This window comes from Adiantum capillus-veneris, chromosome 24 (assembly GCF_014529385.1).
Source record: "Adiantum capillus-veneris isolate H3 chromosome 24, ASM1452938v2, whole genome shotgun sequence".
NCBI classification, from domain to species: domain Eukaryota; kingdom Viridiplantae; phylum Streptophyta; class Polypodiopsida; order Polypodiales; family Pteridaceae; genus Adiantum; species Adiantum capillus-veneris.
Genome location: NC_140954.1, coordinates 82,416,776 through 82,436,115, shown reverse-complemented (window position 1 = coordinate 82,436,115; position 19,340 = coordinate 82,416,776). Strand labels below are relative to the sequence as shown.

The 19,340-nt window shown below is 44.9% G+C and overlaps 1 protein-coding gene across 2 annotated transcripts; it reads right to left on the bottom strand.

The window, feature by feature from the left end:
* Nucleotides 1-2,002: 2,002 nt before the first annotated feature.
* On the bottom strand, nt 2,003-6,606 carry PBS2 (cysteine and histidine-rich domain-containing protein RAR1). 2 transcript variants are annotated; one of them, XM_086499270.1, is made up of 4 exons: nt 6,499-6,606; nt 4,968-5,125; nt 4,644-4,879; nt 2,003-2,539 (listed from the first exon to the last, which is right to left on the bottom strand). In XM_086499270.1, the coding sequence occupies exons 1-4, from the start codon at nt 6,510-6,512 to the stop codon at nt 2,453-2,455; spliced, it is 495 nt and encodes a 164-aa protein (XP_086355396.1). In that variant the 5' UTR covers nt 6,513-6,606; the 3' UTR covers nt 2,003-2,452. The 2 variants fall into 2 exon arrangements, with proteins under 2 accessions (XP_086355396.1, XP_086355397.1); XM_086499271.1 differs by having other exon boundaries at nt 6,477-6,583.
* Between the last annotated feature and the right edge of the window lie 12,734 nt (nt 6,607-19,340).

Here is a 19,340-nt window from a genome sequence, read left to right as displayed (position 1 = left end):
AAAGAAAAACTCGGCCTACGAAACAAAACTCTATGCGATAGTGTACACTTTGAAAAAACGGAGACATTATCAATAGACTCAAAATTTTAACACAAGCTTTCTCAAGCTTCACAGAAATGGACCTACTTCCTTTCACTTTATAATATGGATATAAAAAGTTTATATAAGTAAACTAAGGCAAAGTAAGGAGAGATGCTAAATCCTCGCACCTACAAGGATCCAAATACTACGCAAAAGTAACCCTCAGAGCTAATAGAGGAACCATACCAAGAGAGAGACAAAAAATGGTCTCTCCTTTTTCAAAGTTAAGAAAGTCCTCTAAATAATAAAAAGTCAAAGAGAGGAGCAACAAGTAATATCCCTTACTGCGTATCTTTTGTCCTCTATGAAAGGCAAAACTAAAGAGAGAAGGGAACTATACTAAGAGAAGTATAAGCAAAAATGCACTAGATTGTTGTCTTTTTCTATAATAAGAGCAACAAAGACTATGTTTTTTAAGAGTTGAGGAGCTGATATGCTGATGTAAAAGATAATTTTGGTCTTGAGCTGTAAAGAAAATTGTGGCTACAAAAAATCCAAGCACGCAATGCAATCACATGCTTTAAGTGGATCGCAATGGTCACTTAGTTCAAGTTATGCTGAGAATTCATGGAGTGGCACGTCACATAAGAGAGTGTTAAGTCTTGCAAGTTTATCACATGTAACAATGAAAGTAAAAGAAAAAGTTGCTAATGCTTTAAGGATGCTAAGTTTGAGTGAAGATTGTGATGATATTAGTTCAAGTGGCTCAATGCAAAGTCTTGATGACAAGTTTGGTATACCCTTTGTGACAACTCCAAGTGCAAGAAGAATGCAAATAGAAATAAAAGCACCTGGTAGTGATTTTGGACCACGTTATGTGGCCCACCATTGTGCCCATATGGAGAAGTTTGTACAAGTTGTAGTGTCTATTTGCTTTGAGAATGCTATTGGAGACCCAAAGTAGGACCAAGCTATGAATGAGGAGATGGTTGCCCTTCATGCTCATTAGACATGAAATTTTGTTCGGTTGTCAAAAGAAAAGAATGTGATTGAATGTAAATCGTTATACATTTCAAAGCACAATGCAAATGGCTCAATGATCAACTACAAAGCTAGATTAGTGAAAAAGGGCTACACACAAACTTATTGCATTGATTATGACGAGACTTTCAATGTCATGAAGAATACTACCATCCATACCATTTTTGCAATGGCTACAACAAACGGTCGGGTTTTGCATTGAATGGGTCTTAAGATTGCTTTCTTGCATGGTGACTTACAAGACGAGGAAATATATGGAGCAACCAAGATGTGAGACACCTTGAGTATGTACCTAAGCAAAGGAAAGCACTTCATGAGCTGAAGCAAGCACCCAAAGCTTGGCATAAGAGGTCTACAGCATACTTGGTAACCATCGGATTTTGTAGATACGGATCACTCGGTGTTGCACAGTGAGGCAAGTATTATGATCATATTATTTATGTGGATCATGTGACTATGTCATCTCATGTTATTTCCAAAAGACACTAAAAACTGTATCATTAGCTTGTCTCATAGAAAGGACTTCAGCCTCTAGTCAGAGTTAATAACGCTTCCTTTTTTCTACCTCCTATGCAACCAGACAAGCTACTCAAATCTCCCACATTTTACAAATAAAAGGTCAGAGCACACCGTGTTCTATTTGCTTTGAGTTTATAACTGTAACAATAAAAATTTGTTAAGAGCTACAATAACATCATAGGTAAGTTGGCACGCACAAATCAGGTAAATGAGTCCAATCTAGTCACGTCATTGTCATAAATAGAACTATTAAATTACCTGGCAACAGTCGTCTTTAAAACAGAGAAGTAGCGATGCATAGCCCTAAACACAAGTTCCAAAAAACTAAACCACATTACACTCCATATGCTACGTGGCTTTTAAAAAACCTTACATAGCACTTTAATGATGGGTAGTCACAAAATGACCAAATATCTCTGAGTTGTGGAGACAATTCTTAAATAGATTTAGCTGAGTTCTTACAGCTCAGCTTTTAAAAGAGTATTGTACATTATGCTACCACAGAATTGAAACATACATGGCACCAAAGTTTACACAACTTTCAATGATCAGCAAATCCTTAGGCTACACTGCATTGTCAAAAAAAGAGCACTACAGACACATCTCAATGAGACCAAAGAAGCAAAAGCTCCTATTCAATGTCTGATAAAGATTGATGAGACCTAATGAAGATTCCTATCATAGCTACCCCCCCCCCCCCCCCCGCCCCCCCAAATTGTCAATGATAAATGGTACAATGCCAAACCTTTATAGCAGTCAAAAGTCATAGATTTCTATACCATACCTTCGAAGCACGTACAGTCATATGGTGAGAATATGGAAAAGCTCCAGAAATGATGTCAGAATCTTGAAAATAGAGCCAAATTCAGGACTAAATTCCACGGTGCCATCCTTTAGCACATGGAGGAATCTCTAAGAACTCATCGAACTCCTTCACATGCACATTGCAACATGCCCACTGAAAAAACAATACATTGGTAAGTTTGCTGACTAGAACGAATGCAACAAGCTTTTCATAAAACTACAAGACATCAGAGAAGAAAGGACACCAAAAATGCTCATCTAGAACTAAATTTTTACACAAGCAAAATATCATTGCTAAACAACCCCCCCCCCCCCCCTCCCGCGCACGCACGCGCAGGGGAAAAAAAAGCCCCAATGGGTAAAAAAGAAAATAAGGCCCTTGATAGATTTATGATGCATACACCTATCACAATGCTTTGTCTCCATCTTGAGAAAAAACCCACATTTTAGTATCTTGGTTAGACGTTCTCCTTGGGACGTGATATGGATTCATGGAATCCACGATGCACTCCTTTATGAAGGGTTTCCAGATCTAATGTCGGAGGCCCTGGATAGACTTATGATGCATACACTTATCACGATGCTTTGTCTCCATCTTAAGAAAATTTTAGTATCTTAGTTAAGATGTTCTCCTTGGGATGTGATATGGATTCATGGTATCCACGAGGCACACCTTTATGAAGGGTTTTGGAAACCAATCAAGTGAGCCAAAGGCAATAGGCCCCCTAACAACCCCTGGAAATGCCTACGGAGCTCACAATTATTTATGCTCGTACCAGCAGTAGGCCGTAAACCTGAACATCAATTAGATAATCTGGCATACTTTTCTACCTCACCTATTGCAGCAGTTTTGCATGCTGGGCAGCAGAGTTGTTGCACAGTTGTAGGGTCAGCTATTTTATTAGCATTCTCCACAAGGCCAGACTGGCCAATCTCCAAAAGCTGGAACTAGAGAAAGGGTTCCGGCTCTTCCAACAGGAAAATTTGACACATAAATGCTTCTCGCTCGCGACCTTATGGAGGCTGATGGCACAAACAAAGACCCTTCACATTACAAAAACTCTAGGCAGGCGTTAAGGGGATGTGGGATGAAGAGGCAACTCAACCTTGGTAATGGGGTCCTTAGAGGCTACCGGACTGATTACCTTTTTCACCGTTTTTCCACAGCCCGTCACGGTAGACCAGACATACGGTCATACCTGGCACTTTCCCCTTGCACGCTCGCAGCTCATCAGTGATACATGCACCGTACACCACCATCTCCCTTGAGACATGATTTGGTGGACCTCCATGACACCAAAGTTCATAACAGCCTTCTACTTAGGGATCTTATTGCACACATGAATAACATTACAAGATGGTTAGCATCATTGATCCATGTGGCAGCTAAGGACAGCTTCCCTCATTGTACGCACACAAGAAAGCCCGCAAGATTTGGGACCATTCCCAGAATAGATGGTATGATGATCATTGTAGAGAGTTGTATATATGACTCACATGCATAAACTCTGCGGCTCTAGCTATGCCACAGAGACAGTGCCATCAGGCACACTTTCAGCCTTCAGGAACCAAGGGAAAAGAGACGCTATTCGACACATTGGTCACCACTACACTGATTTATGGAGCAGCAATGTGGGCACCCGGCTTAGTCGCTCACTCGTGGGCTCAAACAGAACGACCATAGGTCATTATGATGTGACTATGATATGCAACAATCCCTCAATACATCACCTGACATTATCAGAGCAGAGATTGTTGCACCACCCTTGAATGCCAAGTGGTTAGAAGAGGGATCTGTACCTTAAGGCTTATGGATTGGAGCCTACCATTCCAAGGGTTTATTATATTTCAGCCGTAGTGCCTTATGCAGTGCCTGCTGCAGAGAGCGGAGATATTCCATTCCTTCATCAAAAGGACAACCCAGTCATGGAGGGGTGCTTTGTGTTATAAGTGCATCTCAAGTACTAAGTGGACAGTACTCTGCTCGAGGACTACGTATGTACAAGTGTGATTTGATGCAACAATGTAAACTCTTTCTATTTGATGACCAATTTGTCTCTTTAAATGAGTTTCTGAGAAGGGCTGCAACATTCGCTCTGAGTATAGTCATATATGAATGGATGAGTTTCAAGGGAAGGCCTTGAGCACCAAGCGCGCTCTAGTTGTCTCTAATTAAACTTACAACATTGTTTCCTACAACTTCAACACAAAACAGCCTGGTCATAATTGAAATAACGTGAAGTTAATGAAGAACTTACACCCCGAGATCTGTCGTGAAAAACAGGAGGTCCTGGATGATAGTCGCATGCTGTATCATGATTCCCCATTTCTGTAAATGTTTTCTTGCAGTTCTTACAGGTTTGCTCTGCATTAAAATCAATAACTCGCGGCTTTTCATTGTCCTTCACTTGTTCTTCACTTTTCTTCACTGCATCAGTCACATTGCTCGGGGGTAAATTGGGCTGCAAAAAGCTCCTTATTACAGGTTGGGAACCTATGAGCATGAATCAGTGGATTTAGCTCCATTCAGGCAGCAGACATGCAAAAATTGAATGTGTAAAAGTAAAAAGTCAAAAACACACCATGATCAGAACAGAAAAATCCTTGAGTACACCTAGGACAAGCTTCCCTTGCTACAGCGGTAGAGCTTACACTTCCAACTGGATTATATGCAGGTTTTTTTGTTGAAGATGTAATCGTTGTTTGAGGTTTCTCAGACGTGTGCTTCCCTGTTGTACACCTGTTTGCAAGCAAGCACCAGATCAAAAAGATAACTTTCCACAATGAAGTTCATCCCTCGAATCAAGAAATGTTTTTTTGTTGAAGATGTAAACGTTGTTTGAGGTTTCTCAGACGTGTGTTTCCCTGTTGTACACCTGTTTGCAAGCAAACACCAGATCAAAAAAATAACTTTCTACAATGAAGTTCATCCACCTCAAATCAAGAATTGTTGCATACTAAAGCACAAAATGTCTATCCGGTCAGCGCTGCCTTTTCTGCACGTTCTCTAATCATGTTAATTTTTCGTGAAAGAAAACTCTGCTACCAGCTTGCTTCAGCTGACCCCTCTAGAGGTTTCAACTTTTTTGTTTAGGGCTACAATTTAATAAACATCGTTTTGACCAGCATTTCAAAGCATCTGTCCACTTGGGACTGTTGATTTCAAACCAAAGTAAAGAATGGGAGGTGCTGCAGCAAAAGCATCAGCCAATGACTCAAAAACTTTTGACTAAGAGGGCTCCCCCATACACCTCTGAAGAGCCTTGCAATTGGGGGATCCTTTAATGAACAGAGGGCCCAATAAAAAATGTGCCATCCATAATAATCTCAACACCCTGTCAAACTGGCTCTATCCATCCCCATGCTAATCGCTGCTCGTCCTCACCAGCAGCATCCTCCACCTCTGCTATTTTCCAACAAGAGCTGCCGCCATCAGCACCCCTTACGATGGCTGCACACAGGCTCTGCCCCCATCATCACAGCATGCAGCATTGCCATAAGTTGAAACACTGCAACTGCAATGTGGGAAGTGCTTGAGGCACCCCAAGAAGCGGTAACCACCTTTTCCTGTACATGCGGCAATCACAAGTATATGGGGCACCCATCAGGCAAGTGAAGGGCCCTCCAATACCGCCTTTAAGGGGCCTATGGGGCAGCCCTCTAAATGCAAAGCGTCCAACGTTATCTATTATCTTTCCTGATGTGAGCAACAAAGCAGAATTTAGCAAATTTTGATTGTCTATACATGCAAAATCGTACGTGGCAAACCTCAATAACCAGCAATTGTGTTTTCTTAGAACATGTTTCATAGGTATTAGAACCAAGAAAGATGCTCGATGACTTTCTGGTTCATGAAATAGAAACTTTGTAGAACTATCATTTTATTCCTAGATCAGTAGCTTGTCGAAGAATTGCACAACACATCAAACCAAAAATCAAAAGCATGTAAGTTCTTCGCAAACCACAGACTACACTGCCAGTTGGCTACACCTTTCACAGAAAAGAAACAAAAGCGACGGAGCAGGGAGCGGGGGGGGTGGGGGTGTGTGTGTGTGTGTGTTATCATAGAACAATAGCATAACAATACATACTCTTGAGGCCTACAGTCTTTACCCAAGAATTTCCATAAAAAGGCCGAAATCATGGCTACGTTGTTTGCAGCATTTCCATTCTTTTCCACCATCATGAAACAAAGGCTGCAAAATATAAAAGACCCACCTCATTAACTGAATAGTAATTTCAATTAAAGATTGAAACCATCTAAACGAAACAAAGAAACCACCAAAGCGGTTGTTAACACTTACAAAGTCCTCTTCGAGAAAACCTGAGCATACTAAAAACCATCTCAATTTAATGTAGCCTTGAATAATCTAATGAGTATGGGCAGTCATTCAAGAGCCTTACAACAGCAATTAAAAGAACCCCAAACTGATTGTATGAGGACCTATCCAAGGAAGCTAAACAAGTTCAATGAGAGCTTTCGAAGACAATTCACAACCTTGTAAGTTGGTGAATGAAATCAAGTTGGAGTTGCATACCCTACGAGAGGCCACGAATGCGAGAGAGAAATGAAATGAAATGATATATTAACGTCTACAAAAGGCCAAAATGACCTATAAGACCAAACCGATTACATTGGTGAGTCTACTACCAAGTCTGGGTACAAACAAAGAAAACTACAAACTAGAAACTGAGATAGGAGTGCTACGGACTCCTATGGGTGGCTGGTAAGCTGAGCAATGGTATAATGCCTCAAAAGGTACAAAGTGGGGATAAGTGTCACCATGATACAATATAGCAGTAGCATGAAGCCTATCCCGATCGACACTCTGGGTGTCGTGCTAGAATCCTGTGGATCCTCTCCCGCAATCTCCGTCGGTGTTGCGTGGCTCCCCTCAGTCGTGGTCGTCTCGGTCTCCCCAACTCTATAGCTCAGTCAATGAGAGTACCACTGGTGTGTGTATGGGTGGGAACCGAGCTCTGTGGTGGTGGCCCCTCTGCCTCTGTGGTACTCAAACTGAAAAAATCTGAGATGCGTCTCCGGGACTGTCTCTGTCTATGCACTCTCAATAGAGAGTCTCTATGTCTCTGTATCTCAAGTAGAAATAATCCGAGACATCTCTGATCCTGATATTTCATGACTCTATCTAACGAGTCAAAACCATCTCTGAATAAACACTGAAAGCGTCCCCGAATCTCATAGTAGACTGTGCAGTGACATATGAAGTGAAACTCTGTCTCTGGCTCTGCATGGCATAACTGACATATCCTCCTGTCTGCTGGTATGCCTCTGAATCTACCTGTCTCAATGCCAAGATGGTGTGAAGATGTGCGTATCTGGCCTCTGGCACATCGTAACCCATGAGATAGATGTGTGTCCATGTAGCTGGGACGTGTGACAAATCCGTCTGTCGTGAGCTGGAGAACATGCTCTCTATAGAAAGCCCTCTTCGTACCCAGCTCCCGTGATGGCTCTATCCATGTCCTCCCGGTATCAAGCTGGATAAGATCCTGCCGAATGAGTCTAGTAATCTCCATCCGTGTAAGAGCCAAAGATGGTGCATCAAGAGAATACTGGAAAGGGGGCATCTTGTCCATGCTAAAACCATGCCTCTGAAACCATGAGCTCATCTGTGCATACTGTCACCAGCGTGTGACTACTATTTATCCTTTTTGTTGATTTCTTTCTTATTATCTATTTACTTTCACTTTTTGGAAACACCCCTCGGGAAATCTAACTGACCTGTATTGCATAGCTAGTGTGGAACTGTCCAGAGGGAGTCCAGGCCTGAGGGCAAGAGAGCACTAAGGTTGGACAAGGACTATGGTTAGCCAAGTGGGGTCATTGACTAGCCAAAGTGGAATCCTTTGCTATAGAGGCTACATTTCAGTTCTGGATGTGGCCGCAGTGTACAAAGAGGGTCGGATGACCTAGAAAGATACAATGGCAGCATCTCCTAAAATTTAGGGAACTGCTATTTTGGGACCTGAAAATGTGTTGACGTCATTACCTCCGGAATGACAAAGGGAACATTTTCTTGCTCTGCCGTGAAGTCAACTGGGCAACCGGTTGGGAGATTTTTAGGCGGCAACCCCGAAACGGGAAAATGCTTGTAAATGTGCCAAGTGGCACATTCTGGTGCACTTGCCTCATGCAACAAGAAGTGGCGCTGAATTTGAAGAGGGGAGAGCCTCATTTGCAGCTTTTGTCACAGGTTAAGAGCTATGGAGTGCTTGCTTTCCCTCCTATGTACAGTGCGGTGCCAGGAGTGATGCCCTGCACGCTACGCACTGCCCTCTCTCTCCCCTTTGGCAGTATGTTATGCCCCTCTAGTGGGCTCTTCATTTGACCAATGTACAGTTGTGTGGGTTCATGCGCGATTGCCGAGGCAAGAGCCTCTTGCACAGGTACTGGATTAGCTAGCGGCTAATCCCCCCGCAGGTACAGGTGAATTCGGAGAGGTTTCACGTCAGAAATCTCGTCCGATTCAAAGGGCAAGTAGCCCTACAGGTGCGGGAGCTCGAGGACTTGCTACGAATGCGACCGGCACGCGAAACGGAGCCCGAAACAGTAAATTACAGCCTGCTGTGTATTTTTGCAGGTTTAGGGTTTTGGCCCTAAACGGACCCTAATACCCCCAAGAGGTTCGGGGACGCAAGGGGACCGCTGTACAGGTGATCTGGCGCATTTTCGGGGCTGAAAACAGAGAATTCAGCGTGCTGCAGATTCTCGCCAGGTTTTGTAAAGTGCCCGTATGCGTCGGGAAAGTCAGTCAATGCGTGGGAATACTGACTGTGAAGGGTTCTAGTACAGTTATGCTGCCGAAATCGAGCTGGAATAGTGGAAATTCAGCCGAGTTTGTGCGGAGCAGCTTGTAGGGAACCACAACGTTTATTCCCTCTTTTGAAGAATAAAGAAATACCGAAAGGGGCGCCTATGTTAGGGGCCAATCTGGTGTCGGTCTTCTCATACAGGTGCATTCTAGCATCTCTATCCCATTCCCCTCTCTTGTGTCACTATAGCGCAGGTAAAATAGACGACTAATAATGGGTGAAAGCTAAATCAAGGTTTAAAGTAAAGTCTACCGCCCTTTTTGGATTGAAGAGGCCGGTTCCATGGTTCCATCGACGGGATTAAATCACTTTTTCCCATAGAAGTAAGCCTTGGTCAGTTTTGGGCTTGAAGACACAAGGGATCATAGACCAGACAAAGGGAATTGCAATTATGGCTGACAGACCAGATGATGTGACTGAAGAGGTTTCCTCTGCACAGGGTCAACAGACACATGAAGTGGGTGAGTGCTCAATACCACCACAGACAGATGACGATATATTCAGGACCCAGTTGGCTACTGCTGTGGCTATGTTCACACAAGTAATGCAGAACCCGAGGTTTTTAGCCTTTTTGCAACCTCCTGTTCCGTCTCAACAAGTTGGGTCACTAGATCATATTCAAAAGCCTGTTAAGGCTCGAGCACAGGTGATTCATACCGCACAGTCAATGGAAGCACCTGTACACTTGACGGAGAACATGCAGTCTCCACAACCTATGCCTAAGGTGCAAAAACAGGTGGCTGAGATGCCAGTTTTTCAAGCTGTACCGGTTCAGCCAGCCACCTTTCAGCAGCGTATAGCTGGTTCTAATGGGCAGGGAAGCAACCTACAGGCTATGCAACAGGTCTTCCCACCACCTTCAGTACACCCTGGCTATTTTGGAGGTGGATCGGTATTCCAGAGCATGGCTGGTCATGCACCTAGAAATCAGTTTTACACGCCAGGAACAGTGTTCGGGGGTGCTCAAACGATGATGCCTAACCCCATGTACAGTGTCATGGGTATGCAACCAGGGTTTCAGAGCACTCAAGGCCAATTTGGGATGCCACAAGCAAATTTTGGTATGGCTGGAATTACAAATCAGCAGCCAAATATGGCATTTCCAGGTCAAGTTAATAGCGGCCAAGGCACACAGATGAACCCTAACAGTGTTCCCATGTTTCAGTCACATCCATATGACAATTTGACGCCGCTAGAGAGGCCAACTCCATACAAAGAAGGTGGCAAAGGTGTGTCATTCACGACCTTTACAGGGTTTGATGACAGGAAGAAGGCTCTCTCATTCCTCCAACAGTTTGACAAGGCCTATGCAGGGGGAAACTTTACAGAGGCTTCAAAGGTCCGCAAGGCAGCCACTTTCTTGACAGGGAATGCGGGACAATGGTGGACAACTTTATTGCTTCAAGGGCAAGCTCCGTCCACATGGATTTACTTCAAGCAGATTTTTGCAGCAGCATGGTTATCTGATGACTTTGAAGCAGATGTCATGACAGAATGGCACCAGCTAAATGCTGCCACTTGTAGAAATCTGGATGATTACAATCGGAAGTTTTGGAAAGCTCTACTTCCAGTAACTTCCTATAGGTTTGTGCCATTGACACAACAGATTGAAAAATATTGTTGTGGCCTACCCAAAGGATTGAGAAAATACTGCACGAAGACAAAAGTCACTACTTTGACGCAGCTCATCGAGGTAGCAAACACTGGGAATGGTTTGCTCAAGGGAGAAGATTGTGAATTTAACACTGGCGTCAAGGCAGGATCAGGTAAGAAAAATTCAGCCAAGAAGCACGTTCCCAATGAGGCTCCTAAAGGGACTCAGGAGTCAGCCAACGCAGGGAAAGATAAAGCTACGGCTGAATCAGAAAAGGGACCAGCAAAGAAATGGAAAAGACGTTTTCCTTGCAAGTCAGAAGAGCAAAAGAAAGTCCTGAGGACAGAGAACAAATGCTTTATATGTGAGCAGCCTGGCCACATTGCCTACAACTGTCCTACAAAGAAAAGGCCAGCTGATTCTGATGACAAGGAAGACAAGAAAGGAAAGAAGCCCATGGCTGGTCTAGTGCCAGATATGGTGGGCGACAAGCCAAATTCAGATGCAAGTGAGCTTTGCAGAGCATGGGGAAAGGTCAGGGATCAAACAGTGCTTATCTTCTTTGATCCAGGTGCCAAAGCCAACTTCATTTCCCCAGAATTGGCTTCAAAGTTGGGAATCAGACCTGAAGAGATGGCGTATACAGCAGAGGCAGGTTTGGCATGTCCTGGCTATACAGAGGCTGTGACACCCATCATTGGAAAGTTGCGTTTACATATCCAGTCCTATGTAGATGCTGAAGAATTTTACATCATGCCACTGGACGAATGTGATGTGTTGTTAGGTATTCCTTGGTTGTTTCGTGTACAGGGAATCATGGATGCCTACAACAAAAAGATCACTGTACAGAGCAGGGGAAAGACTCACATTTTGGATGTAAAGCTTAAAGGGGAGTCTATTCCTACTGTATCACCTTCTGCTAATACTTCTGTAATGAAAAAGCATCTTTCTGCGTACTTGGTTTTTGCACGTGAAGTGTCAGATTGTGATGAATCAAATTTATCTGTGCTAGATAAAGAAAGGTCAATGTTTTTACAATAGTATAGTGACTGTTTTTCCGATTCATTACCGTCTCAATTACCGCAAGAGAGACCCGAGACCATGCGATAGATTTGGTGCCAGGGAGTAGCCCACCAAATAAGCCTCCGTACAGGGTTAGTGCGGCTCAGCAGAAAGAGATAATGGGCCAAGTATAGGAGCTGTTAGAAAAGGGGCTGATTCAGCCCAATTCATCTCCATTCTGTTCTCCAGTGTTGTTGGTGAAGAAAAAGGATGGCTCATGGCGTATGTGCATCGACTACCGTGCACTGAACAAGAATACCAACAAGAATAGGTTTCCTATACCTAGAATTGATGATATTATGGACAAATTGGAAGGAGCAGCTATGTTTAGCAGGATAGATCTAAAGAGTGGGTACCATCAGATCCGCATTAGATCAGAGGATGTGCACAAGACTGCTTTTAGAACAACGTTTGGCCTTTACGAAGTTTTAGTGATGCCCTTGGGTCTCACAAATGCTCCTGCTACGTTCAATAGGATGATGGACAGAATTTTCCGTCCACACCAGCAGTTTGTTGGTACATTCTTTGATGACATGATAGTCTACTCAAAGAATGAAGAGGAGCATAGGCATCACTTGGCCATTGTGTTCAAAGAGCTACGCAGTCATAGGTTGCTCATCAATGCAAAGAAAAGTGAGTTTTTTCTGGAAGAGATTCACTTTCTGGGACACATTGTCTCAAAGGATGCTGTCAGAATGGATCCTGCAAAAGTTGAAGCGATCAAGTCATGGCCAAATTTGAAGACGGTGCATGATGTCCGAAGCTTTTTGGGACTATGCTCCTATTACAGAAGGTTTATCCAAAATTTCGCTGAGATTGCTTCACCTTTACATGCTCTTCAAAAGAAGGCAGTCACTTTTAGATGGACACAGAAAGAGATTTCAGCTTTTAATCTCTTAAAGGAAAAGATGACTTCAGATCCAGTCATTGTGTTGCCAGATCTTAGGAAGTCATTTGTGGTCCAGTGTGACGCCTGCGGTAGTAGCATTGGTGCAGTGCTAATGCAAGATGGCAGGGTAGTAGCCTATGAGAGCAGAATTTTGCAAGGGCCAGAGATGACCATGCAGGTCTATGAGAAAGAGTTACTGGCTGTGATTCATGCGCTCTTAAGTTGGAAACACTATCTGCTAGGTGCATACTTTGTTGTTCAAACGGACCATCAGACCTTGCGATACTTCTTGACACAGACAAAGTTATCTGAGAAGCATATGCGATGGGCAAATATCTTGTCCATGTTCCATTTTCAGATTGTGCATGTGGAAGGCAAGAAGAACGTTGTGGCTGATGCCTTGTCAAGAAAGCCACAAATTTCAGCTGTGTCAATTCCTTATCATCATGAACTTGATGATATGAGAGAACAGTATGCAAATGATGAAGATTTTGCAAGGGTCTTCGAGCAACTAATGGATGGACAACGTTATGAACACTATCTTCTCAAAGATGGGTTCATGATGATGCATGGCAGATTGTGTGTCACAAAGCCATTGCGACGCAAAGTTATGGAAGAGAGTCATGTCCCACCGTATGCAGGGCATCGTGGTATTGATGCTACAGTTAAAGCGGTTGAGACATTCTTCTATTGGCCTACATTGAGAAGGGATGTGGATGCCTTTGTGCAAGAATGCCTAATATGCCAAAAGGTCAAGTTTGACAGGCAAAAGGCACCAGGGTTATTGCAACCACTACCTATTCCAGATAAACCATGGGAAAGTATTGCTATGGATTTTATCTTTGATCTTCCGAGAACGCAGACAGGAAACGATGGTATTTGGACCATTATTTGCAGATTCAGCAAACAGGCTCATTTTATTCCTGTCAGGAAGAAGATAAAACCAGATCAGATGGCACGCTTGTTTATGAGCAATATTTTCAAGTATCATGGCATGCCACAGTCGATTGTTAGCGACCGTGATCCACGCATGACAAGTTTGTTCTGGAGAGGTTTGTTTGAGAATATGGGCACCACGCTCAAATTCTCTTCGTCATTTCATCCTCAAACAGATGGGCAGTCAGAAGAGGCAAATTCTACTGTCCTAGATCTGCTGAAGTGCTATGTGTCAGAGCATAAAGGAAAGTGGGAGCAGTATTTGCCATTGGTGGAGTATGCATACAATAATACAGTGATTGGGTGCTTTTGCGCTTTGAAAAGGCAAGGTTAAAGAAGATGAAGGGCAAGGAAAGACTGTTTCCAAAGCTCAACATGCGTTACTATGGGCCTTTTCAAGTATGCGACATAATCAGTGATGTTGCATATAGGCTGAAATTGCCTGACAGTTGGAAGATTCACAATGCGTTTCATGTGAGTCTTCTTAGACCCTATGTGGGTGATGTGCCATAAGATATGCCAGCTGAAGATCAGCCGGAAGTCGAGGAACTTGACGAGATCTTGGTCCCTGAACAGATTTTGGCACACAAAGAAAGGAAAGTGAAAGGCAAGGTTGCTAGGCGTTACTTGGTAAAGTTCAGAAACTATCCACCAATGGATGCTAAGTGGATGGAAGAAGGTGAACTTGCAGAGTCACCAACTGTGTTATCACTTTACCTGGAAGCCTTCGATTTGCAACCTACCTTGACCCCTTGAGTTTCAAAGCTACATGGATTGTCAGTGTGACAATGGCTTCTGAAACAAATGATGTACATGGTATTTAAAGTGAGCTCAAATCAAATACCTGTCACATGAATGTTAGAGCTGTACAGATTGTCAGTTTGGCAATTGCTCTTATGGAATGTCCAAAAGTTGGTTAGTGCTATAGAAGTGAGTATTTCTTGTCAGTTTGTCAAGGATACAGTGATTGCTTCTATTGAAGAGTACATGCGTAACTGCATTCTTAAACTGTCGGTTTGGGTATGCTCGAAAGTGTTACGGGATCCAACGTGTACTATAAGAGTGGCAAAATGTGCAGCTACCATTTTGTCATTGGAAAGTTAGTGACTCAAAGCAATGGCAGAGTGCGCAGCTACCACTACGTCATTGGGACAGGGTTCACACGCAGGCAATACATGAGTCGACGAGGTGTTGAATACACCAGAGTTGACAATGAGCATGTATGTGTCGTATATGTGTCGACAACTGTTGAATACATCAGTGTTGACAGTAAGCATGTACGACATAGATGCAAACGAGAACGTTTGAGATTTCAAGAGGGGGGTATGTCACCAGCGTGTGACTACTATTTATCCTTTTTGTTGATTTCTTTCTTATTATCTATTTACTTTCACTTTTTGACACACCCCTCGGGAAATCTAACTGCCCTGTATTGCATAGCTAGTGTGGAACTGTCCAGAGGGAGTCCAGGCCTGAGGGCAAGAGAGCACCAAGGTTGGACAAGGACTATGGTTAGCCAAGTGGGGTCATTGACTAGCCAAAGTGGAATCCTTTGCTACAGAGGCTACATTTCAGTTCTGGATGTGGCCGCAGTGTACAAAGAGGGTCGGATGACCTAGAAAGATACAATGGCAGCATGTCCTAAAATTTAGGGAACTGCTATTTTGGGACCTGAAAATGTGTTGACGTCATTACCTCCGGAATGACAAAGGGAACATTTTCTTGCTCTGCCGTGAAGTCAATTGGGCAACCGGTTGGGAGATTTTTAGGCGGCAACCCCGAAACGGGAAAATGCTTGTAAATGTGCCAAGTGGCACATTCTGGTGCACTTGCCTCATGCAACAAGAAGTGGCGCTGAATTTGAAGAGGGGAGAGCCTCATTTGCAGCTTCTGTCACAGGTTAAGAGCTATGGAGTGCTTGCTTTCCCTCCTATGTACAGTGCGGTGCAAGGAGTGATGCCCTGTACGCTACGCACTGCCCTCTCTCTCCCCTTTTGCAGTATGTTATGCCCCTCTAATGGGCTCTTCATTTGACCAATGTACAGTTGTGTGGGTTCATGCGCGATTGCCGAGGCAAGAGCCTCTTGCACAGGTACTGGACTAGCTAGCGGCTAATCCCCCCGCAGGTACAGGTGAATTCGGAGAGGTTTCACGCCAGAAATCTCGTCCGATTCAAAGGGCAAGTAGCCCTACAGGTGCGGGAGCTCGAGGACTTGCTACGGATGCGACCGGCACGCGAAACGGAGCCCGAAACAGTAAATTACAGCCTGCTGTGTATTTTTGCAGGTTTAGGGTTTTGGCCCTAAACGGACCCTAATACCCCCAGGAGGTTCGGGGACGCAAGGGGACCGCTGTACAGGTGATCTGGCGCATTTTCAGGGCTGAAACAGAGAATTCAGCGTGCTGCAGATTCTCGCCAGGTTTTGTAAAGTGCCCGTATGCGTCGGGAAAGTAAGTCAATGCGTGGGAATACTGACTGTGAAGGGTTCTAGTACAGTTATGCTGCCGAAATCGGGCTGGAACAGTGGAAATTCAGCCGAGTTTGTGCGGGGCAGCTTGTAGGGAACCACAGCGTTTATTCCCTCTTTTGAAGAATAAAGAAATACCGAAAGGGGCGCCTAAGTTAGGGGCCAATCTGGTGTCGGTCTTCTCATACAGGTGCATTCTAGCATCTCTATCCCATTCCCCTCTCTTGTGTCACTATAGCGCAGGTAAAATAGACGACTAATAATGGGTGAAAGCTAAATCAAGGTTTAAAGTAAAGTCTACCGCCCTTTTTGGATTGAACAGGCCGGTTTCACATACCAGCAGGATGTATCTCCCTATAATGCCAGTTGTCTGGATGACTCAAGAGCAAGCCTAGCATATCTGTCCCTGGTGGTGTCCCATAAGCTGTGTACAAATGATACTGATCTGGTTAAGTGCCTCAATCTCCATAGGTGGGGTAGCTAGCTCCGCTCGTATGATGTCATGTGGAACTGAGGTCTTGGCTCTAATCAGCCTAGAAATCATAGATACCAAGGGCCTCTATGAAATCATAGATGAAATAAAATCTTATATTAACATCTTCAAAAGGCCAAAGTGACCTATGAGACCAGAAAGTTACAATGTGGTGGATCTGATACAAAGTCAGAGTAACAAGATGACAAAATGACAAAATAAAATACTATGGAATCTTAAACTGCTAGGTGTGAACTAAGCAGCTAGCTGGGATTGCTAGATCACAAGAGATCCAAGATCGGTCGCTGGCGGATCTCATCAATCTCCTCCATGGTATGTAGTCTGACCGGGCGTCGTGCATGTCGGGCCAAAGTGACCTGAATCCTCTGATGCAGCCTCCGTCGCTGCTGTGTAGTCCTCCGTAGTCATGGGCGTCTGGATCTCCCCAGCTCGGTCGCTCGGTCGATCAATGTGCCTCTGGTGTGAGGCGACGAGCTCTGCTGTGGTAGTAGCTCCTCCGGGTGTCCAGTGGACAGCTCTAAAGAAGCCTGTGATCTATCTCTGAGACTGGCTAGCCTCTCCTCCCATCAAGCTCTCTCCGTGTCTGCGTAGCTCGAGCAAAAACAAACCCACACATCTCTGATCCTCGTACTCCATGACTCTGGAGAGTGGTCCAAAGCCCTCTCTGAACAAGCAATGGAAGCGGCCTCGTATCTCGTAGTAGACGGGGCAATGGCATGTGTAGTGCAACTCTGTCTCAGGCTCGATGTCACACAGGGGGCATGTCCTGGCCTTTGCTATATCTCCCAGTCTCGATCCACAGCTGGAGTGAAGATGTGCCTATCTGGCCAATAGCACATCGTATCCCATGAGACAAGTGGGTGTCCATGTATCTGGGCCTCGTCACAAAACCATCCTCCGTATGCTGGAGGAGATGCTCTCTGTAGAAAGCCATCTTCGTGCCCAGCTCCCGTGCTGGCTGTATCCATGCCCTCTTGGTGTCTAGTTGAGTCAAGTCCTGGCGGATGAGCCGGGTGATCTTGGCCTGTGTAAGAGTCAGAGAGGGTGCATCCAGTGAGTACTGGAAGGGAGGTAATCTGTCTATGCTGAACCCATGCGCCTGAAACCATGATGTCATCTCCCATACCAGCATGCCGAATCTCCCTGCATGGCTAACTGTCGCGAGGACTCAAGTGTAAGGCGGGCATATCTGTCTCTGGGAAGTTCCCACATGCGGTGTATGAAGGAGACAGGTCTCGTGAGCACCTCAACCACTAGTGGGGGGGCAGCTAGCTCTGCTCGGACAATAGCACGTGGTATTGAAGCCTTAGCTCTAATGAGCCGCGAGATCATAGTGACCAGCCCCCATCCATCAGTGCGGCCTGTCCTCCCGTGATGATCCAATGAAGGTCCCCAAATCTCAGCTCCATAAAGCAATGCAGAAGCTGAAGCCACCAAAGTGTCAAAGAGCCAGAGCTTCGTCCGAGGCTCCTGAAACTGAACCTGTGAACACATCCTTTCCGATCTACCCAATGCTGCATGGGCTCTGGTCAATCTAGTCTCTGCTGCCCTCCTCAATGAAAATGTTGGCCCACTAAAAACCACTCCAAGGTAAGTGTAAGCATCTGTATACTCCACTGTCTCCTGGCCCTATGTGAATGCGGGTGCCGACCTCCTGATCCACTGTGGGGTGGTATTAAATACCATGACCTTGGTTTTACCAAGGTTGACGGACAAACCACTTTCCTGGGCAAACCTATGCAAAGCATCGCGAGAGAGAGAGAAATGAAATGTTATATTAGCGTCTTCAAAAGGCCAAAGTGACCTATGAGACCAGAAAGTTACAATGTGGGTCTGATACAAAGTCAAACAATAATGACAAAAATGAAATGACAAATGTCACAATAAAATACTATGGAATCCTAAACTACTAGGTGTGAACAGCAGCTACCTGGGATAGCTAGATCACAAGAGATCCAGCATCGGTCGTCGCTGGCGGATCTCATCAATCTCCTCCATGGTAAGTAGTCTGACCGGGCGTCGTGCATGTCGAGCCAAAGTGATCCGAATCCTCTGATGCAGCCTCCGTCGATGCTGTGTAGTCCTCCGCAGTCGTGGGCGTCTGGATCTTCCAAGCTTAGTCGCTCGGTCTCAGGCTCGATGTCGTACAGGGGGCATGTCCTGGCCTCTGTTGTTACTCCGCTGTATCTCCCAGTCTCGATCCGCAGCTGGTGTGAAGATGTACGTATCTGGCCGATAGCACATCGTATCCCATGAGACAAGTGGGTGTCCATGTATCTCGGCCTCGTCACAAAGCCATCAACCGTAAGCTGGAGGAGATGCTCTCTATAGAAAGCCATCTTCGTGCCCAGCTCCTGTGCTGGCTGTATCCATGTCCTCCTGGTGTCTAGCTGAGTCAAGTCCTGGTGGATGAGCCCGGTGATCTCGGACTGTGTAAGAGTCAGAGAGGGTGCATCCAGTGAGTACTGGAAGGGAGGCAATCTGTCTATGCTGAACCCATGCGCCTGAAACCATAATGTCATCTCCCCATACCAGCATGCTGTATCTCCCTGCATGGCTAACTGTCGAGAGGACTCAAGTGCAAGGCGGGCATATCTGTCTCTGGGAAGTTCCCACATGCGGTGTCTGAAGGAGACCGATCTGGTGAGCGCCTCAACCACTAGTGGGGGGGCAGCTAGC

Excerpts from the sequence above, each read along its gene's own strand:
- PBS2 (XM_086499271.1), bottom strand. The coding sequence starts at position 6,571 with ATGATGGTGGAAAAGAATGGAAATGCTGCAAACAACGTAGCCATGATT. Across the intron at positions 5,126-6,476 it reads AAAGACTGTAGGCCTCAAGA|GTGTACAACAGGGAAGCACA; the intron begins GTATGTATTGTT and ends GCTTGCAAACAG. Across the intron at positions 4,880-4,967 it reads ATTTTTCTGTTCTGATCATG|GTTCCCAACCTGTAATAAGG; the intron begins GTGTGTTTTTGA and ends TCATGCTCATAG.